The 18,453-nt window shown below is 43.8% G+C and overlaps 1 protein-coding gene across 1 annotated transcript in view; it reads left to right on the forward strand.

Moving 5' to 3' along the window:
* Window positions 1-346: 346 nt before the first annotated feature.
* Window positions 347-18,453, forward strand: part of LOC121868865 (serine protease svh-1-like) — a 68,183-nt gene continuing 50,076 nt past the window's right edge. The window contains exons 1-9 of the mRNA XM_042369864.1: window positions 347-518; window positions 2,388-2,644; window positions 2,868-3,221; window positions 6,115-6,180; window positions 6,349-6,465; window positions 7,131-7,269; window positions 8,756-8,847; window positions 10,602-10,702; window positions 11,032-11,186. Coding sequence (XP_042225798.1) covers window positions 2,558-2,644; window positions 2,868-3,221; window positions 6,115-6,180; window positions 6,349-6,465; window positions 7,131-7,269; window positions 8,756-8,847; window positions 10,602-10,702; window positions 11,032-11,186 — 1,111 coding nt within the window. The 5' untranslated portion in view covers window positions 347-518; window positions 2,388-2,557. The remainder of the gene's footprint in view (window positions 519-2,387; window positions 2,645-2,867; window positions 3,222-6,114; window positions 6,181-6,348; window positions 6,466-7,130; window positions 7,270-8,755; window positions 8,848-10,601; window positions 10,703-11,031; window positions 11,187-18,453) is intronic.

Genomic DNA, 18,453 nt, shown 5'->3' on the forward strand with positions numbered 1-18,453 from the left:
ATAATTATTATTATAATTATTATTATTATTATTATTATTATTATTATTATTATTATTATTATTATTATTGTTATATTACTATTATTGTTGCTGTTGTTGTTATTATTGTTATTATTATTTCTATTATTATAATTATTATTATTATTATTATTACCAATTTATCATCATTAATAACTTCATCATTTTCAACACAATTTTATCATGGAACAGCATTTCAATATAATCATTACATTCATCATCATCATCATCCTCAACATCATCAACATTATCCTCACTCTCATCAATCAGAGCTATTGACCCAACATCCTCCCTCCACCAGCCCCTCCTCACAACACCTTACTGACGCAGCTCTACTTCCAACACACAGATCTACCACCCAGGCACCGCCAACAGGTCTCCCAAGCATAAGGAGCGTGTCGTACTCAAGCCCTTAAATGACCACGTGTCCTCTACGACAAATGAACCTCCTGTGAGAGTGTACAGCAGAGGCCGCGCTCGAAAGCCACCTCCTGAGAGAAGTGAGTTTACAGTGAGGTTAAGTTTACAGGAAGATGGTTGTCTTCGCCACTTTGTAGATTTTTTAATATAAGGGAAACAAGGACAAGTGGCAGACGATGATAAAGAAAGATTAAAGAAAATGCGAAGCGGGAGAAGAGAAATAGAATAAGAGGGTTTGTGTATATGTTTGTATGTAACATCCATATGTGTGTGCGTGTGTGTGTGTGTGTGTGGTCAATTTGACTCAAAAACTTGTTCTTCCAAAAAGTCTGTAAAGTTAACCGACTATTCATTAGCTTGTCAACATCACTGTCCAATTAACTAATGGGTAAATACAACTTTAAACGTAATAATGCTCTTTGAAATAAGCATCTTATAGCTTTGTCGAGTATGCTTGATCAAATTGCTGATTATTTCCACCGAGTTAAATGAGATCTTGTAATTTTAAATGATAAAGTCCTTTCATTCCTCTCAAACCAGGCAAATTCCTACACTTAAGAATATTTTGACTCTGCCCTATCGTAATGAATTTGTCCCGTTAGTTCGATCCCTCAAACTACTAAATATTAATGTTGTTTTCAAGTATGACTCAACCATTACCAATATGTTAATAAAAAATAGCCCAAGTTCGAATGTATATGGAAGTGTTTATTGTATTCCATGTAGCAAATGTAATGGTAATTATGTAGGACAGACAGAAAAAACATTGCAGCTCAGAATCAGACAACATAAGTACAATATCAGAACAGCATCTGAAAGCAGTGCCCTGGTCGTTCATGTTAGGAATAATAATCATCCCATTGCTTGGGAAAAAAGCTTAGAAGTATTCAAATCATCTTGTGTCACAGAAAGACTTCTGGTTGAAGCTAGTTTGATTAAGGAATTAAAATCAATATACCTTAGTGACGGTCAGTTCAAAACTGATATTATGTTACACAAATTTATTTGTCAGTGGCCCAAGGTTAAAAATGCTTTGAAAACCTTGGATCTAGATGTAGGATAGTTATTTAGTGGTGTAGGTTATGTATGTAAGCTACTGTGCCGAGTAGCAACCTTGTAAATAAGCTACTGTGCCGAGTAGCACCTATGTATATAATTACATGGCAACACTGCACGTGTTATGTGGCAACATTGCCCCGAGGCTGCCATATGGCAAGGCAGTCTCAGTCTGACTCCGTGCCTCGTGCAAGGCACACGCAAGTCACCACTTGTATTTCTCCTATCCGTTAATAAATGGACTTCAGTGTTACCCGGTGTTTCCCTACCCATCACTGCTTTCTTCAGGGAACACTTGGAACCTTCAAGTGGGTCCCTTATTTTTGACCTGACCTGACTAGTCACGTCGCCCCCTTCTCTTAAGCTCTTCTACGTGTGTGTGTTGGTGTTGGTGTGGGGATTAGTGGATGACAACATTATGACCTGACCTCATGTTTAATATGGTCACCCTGTATATTTAAGCCTCTCTCTGTCCATGTAATCTAGTTGCCTCTGAAGATGTCTTGTGTATATATATATATATATATATATATATATATATATATATATATATATATATATATATATATATATATATATATATATATATATATATATATATATATATGAACGGTTAATTATGATACTGAGTTTCATCAATCAGTAAAGTCACTGTAAAGCTAAAAACATTGGCAATGTACATAAATATTCATTCAGATTTCCATGTTAATTGTTACACTTGTCTTGTGGACATGGAAATAATAAATAAACTAACCCACCCAGAATCAGATTCATGGCAGGTGGTGAAAATAGCCAGCCTCCTAGTCCCGGCAGATGTGAAATTACTGATGAAAGAAAGACTTCCTGTGTATATAATGTTAAATAAATATAAAAATACGTTTATGTTTTCTTAGATGTTGCGGGCCGACAAGAAGACATCGATGATACGACTAGTTCTTTATTGGCGTCTAGACGACCCGAAGACACTGCTCGCCACGCCCAAACGCCTACACGCCACACAGACAGAAGTTACACATCCAGTGGTCAAAGAACTAGAGGTCCCAAACCCGGAAGTCAACTACCTATGGGTCATACGCGAGCAGGTGACAGTCAGGCTGTGCCCGGAGTATTGACCTGTCCGGAACATAATGGACTCTTCCCCTACATACAGGTACAGCACAGATTAGTGTGTGTGTGTGTGTCTGTGTGTGTGTGTGTGTGTGTCCCTGATTGAGATACATTAATTTTTTCAGAGAAATTATCTTAGTGATAAACACCTGACAATAAAACTTTCAAGGGATCACAACTAATCTATTATTATTGAGGAAGAAGACAACGACTCTCTCTCTCTCTCTCAGTTTCCACTTTCAGAATTTGTTTCCTCTCCCCATCAGGACTGTTCAAAATTCATCAACTGCGCCAATACACGTCCACACCTTCAGTCATGCGGTCCAGGTACCCTCTTCAATCTAGCTACCTCCACTTGCGACTGGCCACACGCTGTTACCTGTGCTACAGCAGAAGACGTGGACATCACAGCCTCCCACACGTCGGACACACAAGGACCACCCCCCCACGCCAGAAATAGACAAGAAACCCCCTCTCACGCCACGGACACACAAGGACCACCTCCCCACGCCAGAAATAGACAAGAAACCCCCTCTCACGCCACGGACACACAAGGACCACCCTCTGGACCAAACAGAGGAGGTGGCAGAGGTTCATCCGCGTGGTCTTTTCGTGATGCTGTGAGTGCAGTTGTGGTGTTGCATTGATAGTATTAGTAGTAGTGTAAGGGGCACGTTTCTCCTCTTTACCCTATTTCATATATTTATTCTTTTCAATACTTCTATACTTATATTCTTGTGTATATATTTATTAATAATTTTATATTTTGAGTCCTTCTCTCCATAATTATATATCTTATATTTCTTTGCTTATATTTTCTAAGTCAATATTCTTTTCTTTACTTCATTCCTTCTTTCATATATATTATTTTATTTTCTGAATTTTATGCCCTTACTTTCACGCAATTATATCCTGCTTTAGTTATATTCTAGACCATGGATTAATCTGGGAAACCATGTCATTCTTACTATAACACTTATTATACTTACAACGGTAGCCTGCCACCACCCAGACTTTTATTAGAATATAACATATCTCATTGAACTGTTAGGTAGCGTGCTAACGAGCTTCTAGGTACGTGAGTTACAATAGTTTTTTATATCAATTCATAAACTCGCCCACTAGAGGAAATAATATCCTCGATTTAGTTCTCAGTAATAATGAAAATCTAGTAAAAGATGTTGGGATTGGAGACGAACTAGGAAACAGTGATCATAAAGCCATATATTTTAACATAATATGGGATGGCAGGAAGAAGGAACATTCGGCCTTGATCCCGGATTTTAGGAAGGCTAATTACGGTAGCTTAAGGAGAGACCTAAGGGATGACCCTATGGTCAAAAGATTAATCCCCCCCACACCTCCGGAAACTGTCAACTTAGGACGGGATAACCCCGAATTTAATTTAGCAGCTATTTATGAACAATTTATTGCGACAATCAATAATGCCCAAAATAAACACATCCCTAAAAGAAAATTCAGATCGATACGGAACCAACCAAAATGGATGAATAATAGACTCTTAGATCTTCTAGGGAAAAAGAAAGGAGTATATAGAAAAGTTAAGAAAGGCGAAAATCACTTACTTGGTTACTATCAGAACCTAACAAGACAGGTAAAAACAGAAATTAGGAAAGCAAAGAGAAATTATGAAATCAAGGTAGCAAACGAATCGAAAAATAACCCCAAAGCTTTTTATCAACTGTATAAATCAAAGGTTAGAGATACAATAGGTCCCCTTAAAACTACGACAGGAGAAATGACTGATGATGAGTTAGAAATGTGTAGTACGTTAAATAGTCATTTTCGCTCCGTATTCACAAATGAAAACCTAGCACAGTTTCCAGAAGTTCATAAGGTATATAACGACAGTATAGAAAATATGTTGATGAATATCAATATTACTAGTAACGATGTGCTTAAAGTAATTAACAAACTGAAGCCTCATAAATCGCCTGGTCCAGACGAGGTATATGCTAGAATATTAAAAGAATGTAGAGATGAGCTGAGTAATCCATTAGCAGTTTTATTTAATAAGTCATTAGAATCGGGCCTAGTGCCAGAAGCTTGGAAACTTGCAAATGTAGTTCCGATTTTCAAAAAGGGTGATAAATCAATAGCATCAAATTACCGTTCCATTAGTCTCACGTCAATCATAGCCAAGTTGCTAGAGTCAATTATTGCTACAAAAATCAGAAGCCACCTTGAAACATTCAACTTAATTCATTCTTCTCAGCACGGGTTCACCCAGGGACGTTCTTGTCTCACAAATTTGCTTAGCTTTTTCTCAGAAGTATATGAAGCAGTAGATAATGATGAGTCATATGATATAATTTATTTAGATTTCAGTAAAGCATTCGATAGAGTCCCTCATGAGAGATTGATAAGGAAGGTGGAAGCACAATATCATCGGATGCCATTCGTACTGGCAGACTGGACACTCACTTACTTAACCAGTGTTACTAACACTAAAAACAGTTAAAGCTTTCAACATCACTAACAAAGGATCTTGTATGCTTTAACTGTAATCAGACATATCTAAGTTGACTCAAAACAATGGTGTTCTCTCTCAAATTCATATTTACTTTATAGAGAAGTTGGGGGTCAGGAAGTCAGAAAAAATGGACGGCACCTAAACTGGGAAGCAATGAGAAAACGGATGCCTCAGATGGGAGACTCGATAAGGAAGGCATAGTTACATGTTTTGTGGGCTATTGAGCGTAATATGAATCGTCTGATTTTACGATAACTGACGTGTACGACCGTGGTCATTACAGTAGTAGTAGTAGTAGTTATAGTAGTAGTAATAGTAGTAGTAATAGTATTAATATTTAATATTAAGGTAAATAAATGGTGGCGAAGGTGTGGCTATTGGGGGAGGCTGGAGGCCACGTTGAAAAAAAAAAAAGTAGTATTAGTAGTAGGAGCAGAAGTCAAAAGCAAAGTTTGAAGAAAAATGGCAGTAGCAACTGTAATAAATGATCTCTCTTAACCCATAACTACTGGACGTCATTTTTACTATTTTATTTAGCTAACGCCTTATTATTTTACTCACCACAGAGAGACCCCTCGTACCCAGTTGTTTGATAGTACAGTACACTAGTATTAATCTTACTAGTAATATTAGATATACTGTATACAGAGACAATAATATAACAGTTAGTGGTATTAGGAGTGATGTGATTATTGGTAGCAAATAAGTATGAAATATCCATAGGAATCGCTGATGAACTCTCAAATTAGATACAAAGAGTTACACAAATTAGGAGCCAACCACACAGACACACAGACACCAGGTAAAGATACAGACACCAGACATAGATACAGACACACAGCCAAAGATGCAGGTACACAAACAAATGGCTAATGAATATATATTTAGTAATAGTAGTTGGAGTTAGCGTCTTTCCTCACACACGAAAACAACCCACACATCTCTACCCAGACAACACTGTCACTAACAACCAAACACAGATGTAGAGTGCCACAGTAACTCAGATGTTGGTGCCACAGGTGTCAGAGAGTGCCAGGACAGCGGCAAATTCAGTGGTCGGAATCTTCAATGACCTCAGGGATAAGGTCAGTATGGCTACTTCTTTAATAATAATAATAATAATAATAATACATAAGAAATATCGATAATGGAATCAATAACCAAGTTTGTATTTAATATTTTTTTCTGAATCACCGAAAAATATTATCAAAAATGAAATAAATTAATCAAACTACCTATTGCTCCTTCGGCAGGTGGAATGGACATACCAGAAGACAAAGGACAAAGGAAAGAGACTCCTGAAGACGTTAGGACTAAAGGATTCCATTACTATGTGTCCTAAGCCGAATGGAATCTTTCCTTATCTCAAGGTATGATGGGCAGGGATGGTAGGGTAGAAAAGTAAATGGGAGAGGGAAGGATGAGGAAGGGAGAGGGAAGGAAGGAAAAGAGTAGATGGAAAGGGGAGAGGGAAGGAGGAGGGGGAAGAGAAGGAGGAAGGATTGGAAAGAGGAGAAGGAATGAGAGGAAAGGGGAGAAGAAGGGATGGGAATGGGGAAAGGGAAGGAGGAAGGAAAAGAAATGCGAGGGAAAGGAGGAAGGAGAAGAAATGCGAGGTAAAGGAGAAAAGAATGAAAAAAAAAAAGAAATAGAGAAATGGGAAGGAGGAGAGCAAAATGATAGAAGAATAGGGAGAGAAGAAGATTATACGAGAGAGAGAGAAGGGGAAAGGAGGAAAGTACTTAGTGTGTGTGACAGATGGATAATGGATAAAAACTATCCCATAACTCCTATAACCACTGCCCCATGACAACCATAACCACTACCTTATAACTCCTATAAACATTGTCCTATGAACCCCAATAAACACTGCTTTATAACACCCATAACTATTGCCCCATAACATCAATAATTATTTCTTCGTGACCCCATAAGAACTGCCCTATGACACCAATAACTAATTCACCACGACCCAATAACCTCTACCCCTTGACACCCATAATCACTGCCCCATGAACACCAATAATCCCCTCAGGACTGCAGTAAATTCATCAACTGTTGGCGTGGACGGCCGAGCCTACAAAGATGTGCCCCAGGGACGCTCTTCAATTATGCCAAGGGAATCTGTGACTTCCCATCCAAGACTGTGTGTTTCACGAGCAGATCATCAGTGAGTGAGTACCTAACCATTACGCCCAAACTTACACATGAATGCACTCTTGCCTGTATACCTACACCATGAACACTTTTTAGAATAAAGACTATGCATACACACACACACACACAAACACACACTCTCTCTCTCTCTCTCCTCAGAAAAGAATAAATATATTATAGCAAACCCGTGATTATAACATTAAAAGTTATTAATGAACACCATTCTCTTCTCCTCACCAAAGAGACCTGGCACCGTTTTACTGGGCAGGACTGTTTGTGTAGCACAGTAAAAAAAAGTACCACACGGATTATGTGCAAAACAATATGACACCAGGGAAGAGAGATAGTGGAATATGCGTGTTGGTCCTGTATTATGGTGGTAGCCCTGCTTCCCTTGCCTGAGGCAACTCGCTCGTGTCCGATACTTAACTGTATATGTCAACACTTGATGGAACACGGCCTATGACGCAGGTGTATTACACACACTATTTCATATGTAGTGCCTTGTAAGATAATTAATGCAATGGTGTTGATGATATTATGCGGGTCCTGTGGGACGTAACTAATATGACCATACCATAGGTATATCTCGACAAATCACACAGGAAAAAGGGAAATAATAAAGCACCTTATCATTCGTCTTTGTTCAAGGTGTCTTGAATAAAGACGAAAGATAAGGTGCTCTATTGTTTCCCTTTTCCTGTGTGATTTTATCGAGATTTATGTTGTCTACGTTTTCATTGTCGATCTACATGAACCATAGGTAGGTGGAAACCTTTGCTATACAGGCACCCATACCAACCTTCCCGTACACAATCCGTACACACTCACCCGGAACACACAGATAGATTGTTGCACACTTACGGACCGGACAGTTAGTGTACCTTACTTAAAGTCACATCTTAATGGACATAATTATTGAATATCCTAATATCTGAGAAGCTCTTGACCCTTAGTGGCAATATTATATTACTCAGAAGCCCACTTATCTATCCTATTGTATCTTATGCTCTCACAATAGGACCCCCCCACCCCCCTTCCGATGTTTCATCACGACACTTCTAATCTTCCTGTGTATGTTGGATCACACACAAAACCACAGTCAATTTAATTTCATTATATATATAGTAGTACAGTTGAGCAAAAGTGTTCCCATCGCCCCCTGTGGTAACACCGTGTCTCCAAACGGCCAACCAATATGACCTATAGCAAACCTATTCACCAATCACGTCCGTCGTTACACGACCAATACCCATTCATTCATAAACGGTGGTACTACTACTGCAACGTTGCCGTTTGGAGGTATGGGTTACCACAGGGGTGTAGAAACACATTTCCGCAACTTTACCAGTTTTTTTTTTCTTTGTACTGTTGTACAGTACTTCAAACAACTGCCAGAGCCCACTACCGCACAAATCTGGATTTCTTTAATTGCAAATTTCAACAAACGCTGCACCAATGTGACACATTCAATACACCAGAACTAATGTACTTCTTCTGCAGGGAGTGACACCGTCTCCTACGTGGTTCCTCCTTCATCGGGTCAGAAGATCAGGCTGCGGGGAGGTGAAGTACCCTGGGCCGGTTATGTTCAGGTGAGTGGTGTAATCAGTGTGGGTGGGGGGAGCAAAAAACCATGAAATATGCATGCAAATATGCACTAAAACAGGGGAAATATGCATTCATATGCACTAAAATTGTCACTTATAAAGCCAAGAATGCAGGTTATACGGAAACAAAATAGTTAATATAAACTAATGTTAATGTTTATTAAGCAATATACGTAATGTATTTAACATATATATGTGAAAGTGCTTCAAAAAATATATATGAACATGCATTTACATTTACATTACATCTCCCAACACACCAAAAATAAGATTCACAATACACCGTTGCTCAACATCAGTGGTTTCATCGAGTGACACCCACATTTTCTTTCCACAAGCCTTTCTCCTTATGATTTTCATCGTGTCCTTGAACAATTGTGAAACAGTTCTTACGTAATGTTGATTCGTCAGGCACCTTTTTTCCAGTATACTGTTCCAGGAATGACTTTAGGCACTTGTTATTCAGTTTATGCAATGGAATATCCGCTGAAACAAATGCCTTGCACAAATCTGCGTTGAACTGGGAACGATCAGGCCCTGACTTACTGGAACATGCAAGAAGTAGTTGTTGCTCCTTTTGTGCACTATTGGACTTAACAGCTTCGAGTCGGATGTGCTTGCTTGTTTTAAGGTGTTGTTGGACTTGAAATTTCTTGCTCGCTGTCACTGGTGCTTCACAATATTTACAAAACAGTACACTTCCATCAGTAGTAAATGCATCAAATTCCTTTACATATGATCTCAGCACTTCATTTTGGTTTCTTTGTACTTTCCGCATTTTCACGAGCAGCAGAGGAGAGTAGCTCCACACAGCAGCACTGCTCCTGACTGACTAACTCACTAGTCCAATGAGTCATGACCAGGTGTGGAAACGACAGATTAAAGCGACGTGACCTCACCTCACTTCACCTAACCACACCTCACCTCACCTCCCAGTACCACGTGTGCTCATTCAGTGGCAACAAAGAGATACTGCCAGATGAATATTTTACCAAAATATGCATTTATATGCAGTTATCTAGGTAATATGCACTTATCATAGAAATCACGCAAAATATGCATTTGCATATGAAATATGCAAATGCATAACTATCCGGGCCCTAGTAATCAGCATGGGAGATAGGGAGCTAGGTACATAGCTTGTGCAGGAGGAAGGGACGCACAATGAGAAGGAGGGGGGAAGCGGACAACAATCTCTGTAGTTCAGTTTGACGGCCGGTTGGTCTGTATATATGACTCCCGTCCCTATATGAGGGGCGTAAATAAAGACTGAAAACTTAAAATTTAACCTTTATTTGTGTTCTCCTCTCTTTTATTAATCCTGTTTATGTTTTCCTCTTTGTTTTATCACCCACTTATTCTCTATTATTTTCCGAGTGTTATATCAGTTGTTTCTTGTCTTTTCTTCTTTCTGACGTACTCCTTTAACTATTTTCATTCACTGTTTCGTCTTCCTCATGCTTTTAGCAGCGTGTTTTATTTTCCTCTTGATACTTATGTTTCATTATGATTTTTTTACCTAATGGCCTCCCCACTTAAAGGCTTCATGTCTAAATCTTCCTTCTTTCACATTTAATTTTATTTTTAAAAGAAAGATTGAGTAGGATTGGCGTACAAGTTCACAATGACTTAGCACACACATAAACAGTACAATATATACAAGCTCTCCAAAAATTATATACGTGTTTTCTTTATTATATCCGTGTTATACCTGAGAGAACTAAATTTGTTTCGTAAAGGTGAGTGGAGGACGAGGTGACTGGAGGATGGTGACGGACACCCCTCACCTGTGGACCAGAGACGAGGCCTCCGTCGTCTGCAGGAGCCTCGGCTTTACCAGGTGGGTGGCGTGTTACCTTCTCTCTCTCTCTCTCTCTCTCTCTCTCTCTCTCTCTCTCTCTCTCTAATCTTTTCTCGCCTTTGCAATAATTCATGAAAAGTGGGGAAAAACGGGGAGAGATGGGAGAAGAGAAGGATGGAGCGAGGGGCGCAGACGCTCAAAGGGAAGGGAGAAAGAAGTATCAGAGAGAGAGAGAGAGTGCGCGCGCGCGCGCGTGTGTGTGTGTGTGTGTGCATCAGAGAGTTTTATCTACCCAAAAATTAATTTATCAAGGGACGACATCAACACCTACAGCACCTAACAACATCTCACGCCCACGTGTCTTGCAGAGGAGCGGAGTCGGCATCCCAGGGGCGTACCTTTGGCCCGGTGCCTGGAAGGAGTGCCGGAGTGCGCCGTGTGGAGTGTGAAGGACACGAGGAAAATCTTCTACATTGCCGGTTACGATTAGGCACTCAAGAGGACCTCGATAAGACCGCTGTCGGTGAGTCAACAAGCACTACTGTTAGTATCACTCTTTTTATAACTATCATTTTTTTTATAAGTAAGCCCAAAAATAATTACGATTGTACTAAAAGCATTTTTTCAGGGAACATGATATTTGTGCACGCCCCCTCCGCCATTTAGTTAGAAAATTCCATTACTTTTTTTTAATGCAGTATTGTACTCAGGCATTTTTTTACAGTAAAAAGTAATTACTATTGACCTCAGAATATCTCCTAATATAAAATGCACATGGTTTAAAAATGGCCTCAAAATGCCCATGGCGATGAGTGGGCTCGCTTTGCTCGCCATGTTTCCCCCACCCAAAACTTCTTGGATCCCCTTTTGATATTCCTGCATCCGCCCTTGTAATGGCCTCCGTCCTGATCGACGCACGTGTGGGTTTTCTTACGACTAAAAGCACCATGGATTAATTTTGTCGTTTTCGTTGTTGCTGTTGACATGTACTCTGGTACCGCTGCCTCTGCTGCTGCTGCCTCTGGTGCTGCTGCCTCTGGTGATTTTGCCTCTGGTATTGCTGCCTCTGGAGCTGTTACCTCTGGTATTGCTGCCTCTGGTATTGCTACCTCTGGAGCTGTTTCCTCTGGTGTTATTGCCTCTATTTCTGCTATCTCTGGTGCTGCTGCCACTGCTACTGTTACCTGTAGTGTTGCTGCCTCTGGTGCTGTTACCTCTAGTGCTGCTGCCTCTGGTGCTGTTACCTCTGGTGATGCTGCCTCTGGTGCTGTTACCTCTGGTGATGCTGCCTCTGGTGATGCTGCCTCTGGTGCTATTACCTCTAGTGTTGTTACCTCTGGTGCTGCTGCCTGTAGTGCTATTACCTCTGGTGCTGTTGCCTCTGGTGCTGTGCTGCTGCCTCTGGTGCTGTTACCTGTAGTGTTGTTACCTCTGGTGCTGTTACCTCTAGTGTTGTTACCTCTGGTGCTGCTGCCTCTGGTGCTGCTGCCTCTGGTATTGATGCCTCTAGTGCTGTTGCCTCTGGTGCTGTTACCTCTAGTGTTGTTACCTCTGGTGCTGCTGCCTCTGGTGCTGCTACCTCTAGTGTTGTTACCTCTGGTGCTGCTGCCTTCGGTGCTGCTTCTTCTGGTAATGATACTCTGGTGCTGTTGCCTGGTGCTGTTACCTCAGGTGTGTTACCTCTGGTGCACTGCTGCCTCTGGTGCTGCTACCTCTAATGTTGTTACCTCTGGTGCTGCCTTCAGTGCTACTTCTTCTAGTGCTTCTTCTTCTAGCGCTGCACTCTGGTGCTGCTGCCTCTTGTGCTATTATCCTAATGTTGTTACCTCTGGTGCTGTTACCTCTAGTGTTGTTACCTCTGGTGCTGCCTGCTGCCTCTGGTGCTGCTGCCTCTTGTGCTAATATCCCTAATGTTGTTACCTCTGGTGCTGTACACTCTAGTGTTGTTACCTCTGGTGCTGCTGCTGCCTCTGGTGCTGCTGCCTCTGGTGCTCTATTACCTCTAGTGTTGTTACCTCTGGTGCTGCTGCCTCTGGTGCTGCTGCATAGTGCTTTCCGTACACTCTGGTGTTGTTACCTCTGGTGCTGTTACCTCTAGTGTTGTTACCTCTGGTGCTGTTACCTCTAGTGTTGTTACCTCTGGTGCTGTTACCTCTAGTGTTGTTACCTCTGGTGCTGTTACCTCTAGTGTTGTTACCTCTGGTGCTGTTACCTCTGGTGTTGTTACCTCTGGTGCTGTTACCTCTAGTGTTTATTTTTTACTCTGGTGCTGTTACCTCTAGTGTTGTTACCTCTGGTGCTGTTACCTCTAGTGTTATTTACCTCTGGTGCTGCTGCCTCTGGTGCTGCTGCCTCTGGTGCTGTTACCTCTAGTGTTGTTACCTCTGGTGCTGCTGCCTCTGGTGCTGCTGCCTCTGGTATTGATGCCTCTAGTGCTGCTGCCTCTGGTGCTGTTACCTTTAGTGTTGTTACCTCTAGTGCTGCTGCCTCTGGTGCTACTGCCTCTAGTGTTGTTACCTCTGGTGTTGTTACCTCTGGTGTTGTTGCCTCTGGTGTTGTCGCATGTGGTGCTGCTGCCTCTGGCGCTGTTACCTCTGGTGTTATTCCCTCTGGTGCTGTTACCTCTGGTGTTGTTGCATCTGGTGTTGTTGCATCTGTTGTTGTTGCATTTGGTGTTGTTGCCTATGGTGTTGTTGCCTCTGGTGCTGTTGCCTCTGGTGCTGTTACCTCTGGTGTTGTTGCCTCTGGTGTTGTTACCTCTGGTGTTGTTGCTTCTGGTGCTGTTACCTCTGGTGTTGTTGCCTCTGGCGCTGTTATCTCTGGTGTTGTTACCTCTGGTGTTGTTGCTTCTGGTGCTGTTATCTCTGGTGTTGTTGCTTCTGGTGCTGTTACCTCTGGTGTTTGTTACCTCTGGTGCTGTTACCTCTGGTGTTGTTGCTTCTGGTGGTGCTGCTCTTCTGGTCTTGTTATCTCTGTTGTTGTTGCTTCTGGTGCTGTTAGTCTCTGGTGCTGTTGCCTCTGGTGCTGTTACCTCTGGTGTTGTTACCTCTGGTGTTGTTGCCTCTGGTGTTGTTGCTTCTGGTGCTGTTATCTCTGGTGCTGTTGCCTCTGGCTGTTACCTCTGTGTTTGTTGCTTCTGGTGTTGCTTCTGGTGCTGTTGCCTGGCGCTGTTACCTCTGGCGCTGTTATCTCTGGTGTTGTTGCATCTGGTGCTGTTGCCTCTGGCGCTGTGTATCCTCTGGTGTTGTTGCTCTGGTGCTGTTGCATCTGGTGTTGTTGCTTCTGGTGCTGTATCTCTGGTGCTGTTATCTCTGGTGCTGTTGCATCTGGTGTTGTTGCTTCTGGTGCTGTTATCTCTTGGTGCTGTGCATCTGGTGTTGTTGCTTCTGTTGCTGTTATCTCTGGTGCTGTTATCTCTGGTGTTGTTTGCATCTGGTGCTGTTGCCTCTGGCGCTGTTATCTCTGGTGTTGTTGCATCTGGTGTTGTTGCCTCTGGCGCTGTTATCTCTGGTGTTGTTGCATCTGGTGTTGTTGCCTCTCTTTCTGTTATCTCTGGCGCTGTTATCCCCTGGTGTTATTGATCTGGTGTTGCCTCTGGCGCTGTTATCCTGGTGTTGTTGCATCTGGTGTTGTTGCTTCTGGCGCTGTTACCCTCGCGCTGTTATCCTGGTGTTGTTGTTTCTGGTGCTGTTATTCTGGTGCTGTTGTTCTGGCGCTGTTATCTCTGGTGTTGTTGCCCCGGTGTTGTTGCTTCTGGTGTTGTTGCTTCTGGTGCTGTTACCTCTGGCGCTGTTATCCTGGTGTTGTTGCATCTGGTGCTGTTGTTCTGGCTGTTGTTACCTCTGGCGCTGTTGCCCTGGTGTTGTTGCTTCTGGTGTTGTTGCTTCTGGCTGTTGTTCTGGTGCTGTTACTCTGGCGCTGTTATCTCTGGTGTTGTTGCATCTGGTGCTGTTGCTCTCTGGCGCTGTTACCCTGGCGCTTGTTGCCTCTGGTGTTGTTGCTTCTGGTGTTGTTGTTTGGTGTTGCTCTGGTGCTGTTACCTCTGGCGCTGTTATCCTGGTGTTGTTGCATCTGGTGCTGTTGCCTCTGGCGCTGTTACCTGGCGCTGTTATCCTGGTGTTGTTGCCTCTGGTGTTGTTGCTCTGGTGTTGTTGCCCTGGTGCTGTTACCCCCTGGCGCTGTTATCCTGGTGTTGTTGCATCTGTTGCTGCCTCTGGCGCTGTTATCCTGGTGCTATTCTCTGGTGCTGTTGCATCTGGTTGCTGTTTCTGGTGCTGTTACTCTGGTGCTGTTATCCTGGTGCTGTTGCATCTGGTGTTGTTGCTTCTGGTGCTGTTATCCTGGTGCTGTTATCTCCTGGTGCTGTTGATCTGGTGTTGTTGCTTCTGGTGCTGTTATCTCTGGTGCTGTTATCCTGTGTTGTTGCATCTGGTGCTGTTGCTCTGGCGCTGTTATCCTGGTGTGCTGCATCTGGTGTTGTTGTTCTGGCGCTGTTATCCTGGTGTTGTTGCATCTGGTGTTGTTGCTCTGGTGCTGTTATCCTGCGCTGTTATCCTGGTGCTGTTGCCTGCGCTTATATCTCTGGCGCTGTTATCCCGTGTTATTGATCTGGTGCTGTTGTTCTGGCGCTGTTATCTCTGGTGTTGTTGCATCTGGTGTTGTTGCTCTCTGCGCTGTTATCTCTGGTGCTGTTGCCTCTGGTGTTGTTGCTCTGGCGCTGTTACCTCTGGCGCTGTTATCCTGGTGTTGTTGCTCTGGTGCTGTTATTCTGGTGCTGTTGGCTCTGGCGCTGTTATCCTGGTGTTGTTGCTCTGCGTTGTTGTTTGCGTTGTTGCTTCCTGGTGCTGTTACCTGCGCTGTTATCCTGGTGTTGTTGCATCTGGTGCTGTTGCTCTGGCGCTGTTACCTGGCGCTGTTGTTCTGGTGTTGTTTGGTGTTGTTGCCTGGTGCTGTTGCCCTGGTGCTGTTACCTCTGGCGCTGTTATCCTGGTGTTGCCTCTGGTGTTGTTGCTCTGGTGTTGTTGCTCTGGTGCTGTTACCCGCTGTTATCTCGGTGTTGTTGCATCTGGTGCTGTTGCCTCTGGCGCTGTTACCTCTGGTTGTTGCCTCTGGTGTTGTTGCTTCTGGTGTTGTTGCTTCTGGTGCTGTTGCCTCTGGCGCTGTGTTACCTCTGGCGCTGTTATCTCTGGTGTTGTTGCATCTGGTGCTGTTACCTCTGGCGCTGTATCTCTGTTGTTGCATCTGGTGCTTTTTGCCTCTGGTGTTGTTGCTTCTGGTGTTGTTGCTCTGGTGCTGTTGCCTCTGGCGCTGCTTACCTCTGGTGTTGTTACTTCTGGTGCTGTTATCTCTGGTGCTGTTTTGCCTCTCTGGTGTTGTTGCCTCTGGCGCTGTATCTCTGGTGTTGTTGCATCTGGTGCTGTTGCCTCTGGCGCTGTATCTCTGGTGTTGTTGCCTCTGGTGTTGTTACTTCTGGTGTTGTTGCTTCTGGGTGCTGTTGCCTCTGGCGCTGTTACCTCTGGCGCTGTTATCTCTGGTGTTGTTGCATCTGGTGCTGTTGCCTCTGGCGCTGTTATCTCTGGTGTTGTTGCATCTGGTGCTGTTGCCTCTGGTGTTGTTGCTTCTGCTTTTTGTTGCTTCTGGTGCTGTTGCCTCTGGCTGCTGTTATCTCTGGTGTTTGCCTCTGGTGTTGTTGCCTCTGGCGCTGTATCTCTGGTGTTTGTTGCCTCTGCTGTTATCTCTCTGGTGTTGTGTTGCCTCTGGTGTTTTTTACCTCTGGTACTGTTATCTCTGGTATTTGTTGCTTCTGGTGCTGTTGCCTCTGCTTCTGTTATCTCTAGTGTTGTTGCCTCTGGCGCTGTTGCCTCTGCTTTATTTTCTCTAGTTGTGCATCTGGTGCTGTTGCCTCTGGCGCTGTTGTCTCTGGTGTTGTTTGCATCTGGTGCTTTGTTGCTTCTGGTGCTGTTACCTCTGGTGTTGTTTGCTTCTGGTGTTGTTGCCTCTGGTACTGTTTTGCCTCTGGTGTTGTTGCTTCTGGTGTTGTTGCCTCTGGTGCTATTTGCCTCTGGGCGCTGTTACCTCTGGTGTTGTTGCATCTGGTGTCTGTTGCCTCTGGCGCTGTTATCTCTGGTATTGTTGCCTCTGGTGCTGTTGCTTCTGGTGCTGTTACCTCTGTGTTGTTGCCTCTGGCACTGTTATCTCTGGTGTTGTTACCTCTGGTGTTGTTGCTTCTGGTACTGGTGCCTCTGTTGCCCTCTCTGGTATTTTTGCCTCTTGCTGTTGCCTCTGGTGTTGCTTCTGGTATTTATTTGCCTCTGCTTGCTGTTGCCTCTGCTGTACCTCTAGTGTTGTTGCATCTGGTGTTGTTGCCTCTGGCGCTGTTATCTCTCTGGTGTTGTTGCCTCTGGTGCTGTTGCTTCTGGTGCTGTTACCTCTGGTGTTGTTGCCTCTGGCGCTGTTATCTCTGGTGTTGTTGCCTCTGGTGTTGTTGTTGCTTCTGGTGCTGTTGCCTCTGGCGCTGTTACCTCTGGTGTTGTTGCCTCTGGCGCTGTTATCTCTGGTGTTGTTTGTGTGTTGCCTCTGGTGTTGTTGCTTCTGGTGCTGTTATCTCTGGTGTTGCTTCTGGATTGCTGTGTCTCTGGTGCTGTTTGCCTCTGCTTACCTCTAGTGTTGTTTATTTCTGGTGTTGTTGCTTCTGGTGCTGTTATCTCTGGTGCTTTTTGCATCTGGCTCAGTACCTCTGTGTGTTGCCTCTGTGTTGTTGCCTCTGGTGTTGTTGCTTCTGGGTGCTGTTAACTCTGGTGTTGTTGCTCTGGCGCTGTTACCTCTGTTTGTTGCCTCTGGTGTTGTTGCGTCTGGTGCTGTTGCCTCTGGCGTTGTTATCTAGGTGTTGCCTCTGGTGTTGTTTGCCTCTGGTGTTGTCTTGTGTTGGTGCCTCTGGCTGTTATCTGGTGTTTTCACTGTGGTGCCTCTATTGTTGATTTGCACTGCTGTTATTTATTTTCTTCTACATTTGGTGTTTTTTGCCTCTGGTATTTTTTACTCTGGGTCTGTTTCTAGTGCTGTTACCTCTAGTGTGTTGCCTCGTGTTATTGCTTCTGGTGCTGTTATCTCTGTTGTTGTTTCTGGTGCTGTTATCTGGTGTTGTGCCTCTGCCTTTCCCTCTGGTGTTGTGCCTCTGGTGCTGTTGCCTCTGGTGTTGCTTCTGGTGCTGTGTCTCTGGTGTTGTTGGCTTCTGGTGCTGTTATCTCTGGTGCTGTTGCCTCTGGCGCTGTTACCTGTTGTTACTCTGTTTGCTCTGTGTTGTTGCTTCTGGTGCTGTTGCCTCTGGTGTTTATTTGCCTCTGGCATGTTACCTCTGGTGTTGTTGCCTCTGTTGCTTCTGGTGCTGTTGCCTCTGGCGCTGTTGATCCTGGTGTGCCTGTGCTGTGCCCTGGTGCCTCTGGCTGTATCTCTGGTGTTGTTTGCTTTGAGCTGGCCTCCAGACTCTGTGCCTCTTGTTCTCATGTACTTTGGCTTCTGGTGTGTGTTGCCTCTGGCATTTACCTCTGGTGTTGTGCTCTGGTGCTGTTTTCTGGCGCTGTTATCTCTGAGTGTTGTTGCCTCTGGTGTTTATTTGCCTCTGGTGCTGTTGCCCTGGTGCTGGCTCTGGTATCCCTGGTGTGCCTCTGGTGTGCTCTAGCTGTACTCCTGGTGTGCCTCTGGTGTGTGCCTGGTGCTGTTGCCTGGTATTTATTGCCTCTGGTGTTGTTGCCTCTGGTCCCACTCTGCTGTCTCTGGTGTTGTTGCCCTCT

This window comes from Homarus americanus, unplaced genomic scaffold, assembly GCF_018991925.1.
Source record: "Homarus americanus isolate GMGI-L3 unplaced genomic scaffold, GMGI_Hamer_2.0 scaffold32583, whole genome shotgun sequence".
Taxonomy (NCBI): domain Eukaryota; kingdom Metazoa; phylum Arthropoda; class Malacostraca; order Decapoda; family Nephropidae; genus Homarus; species Homarus americanus.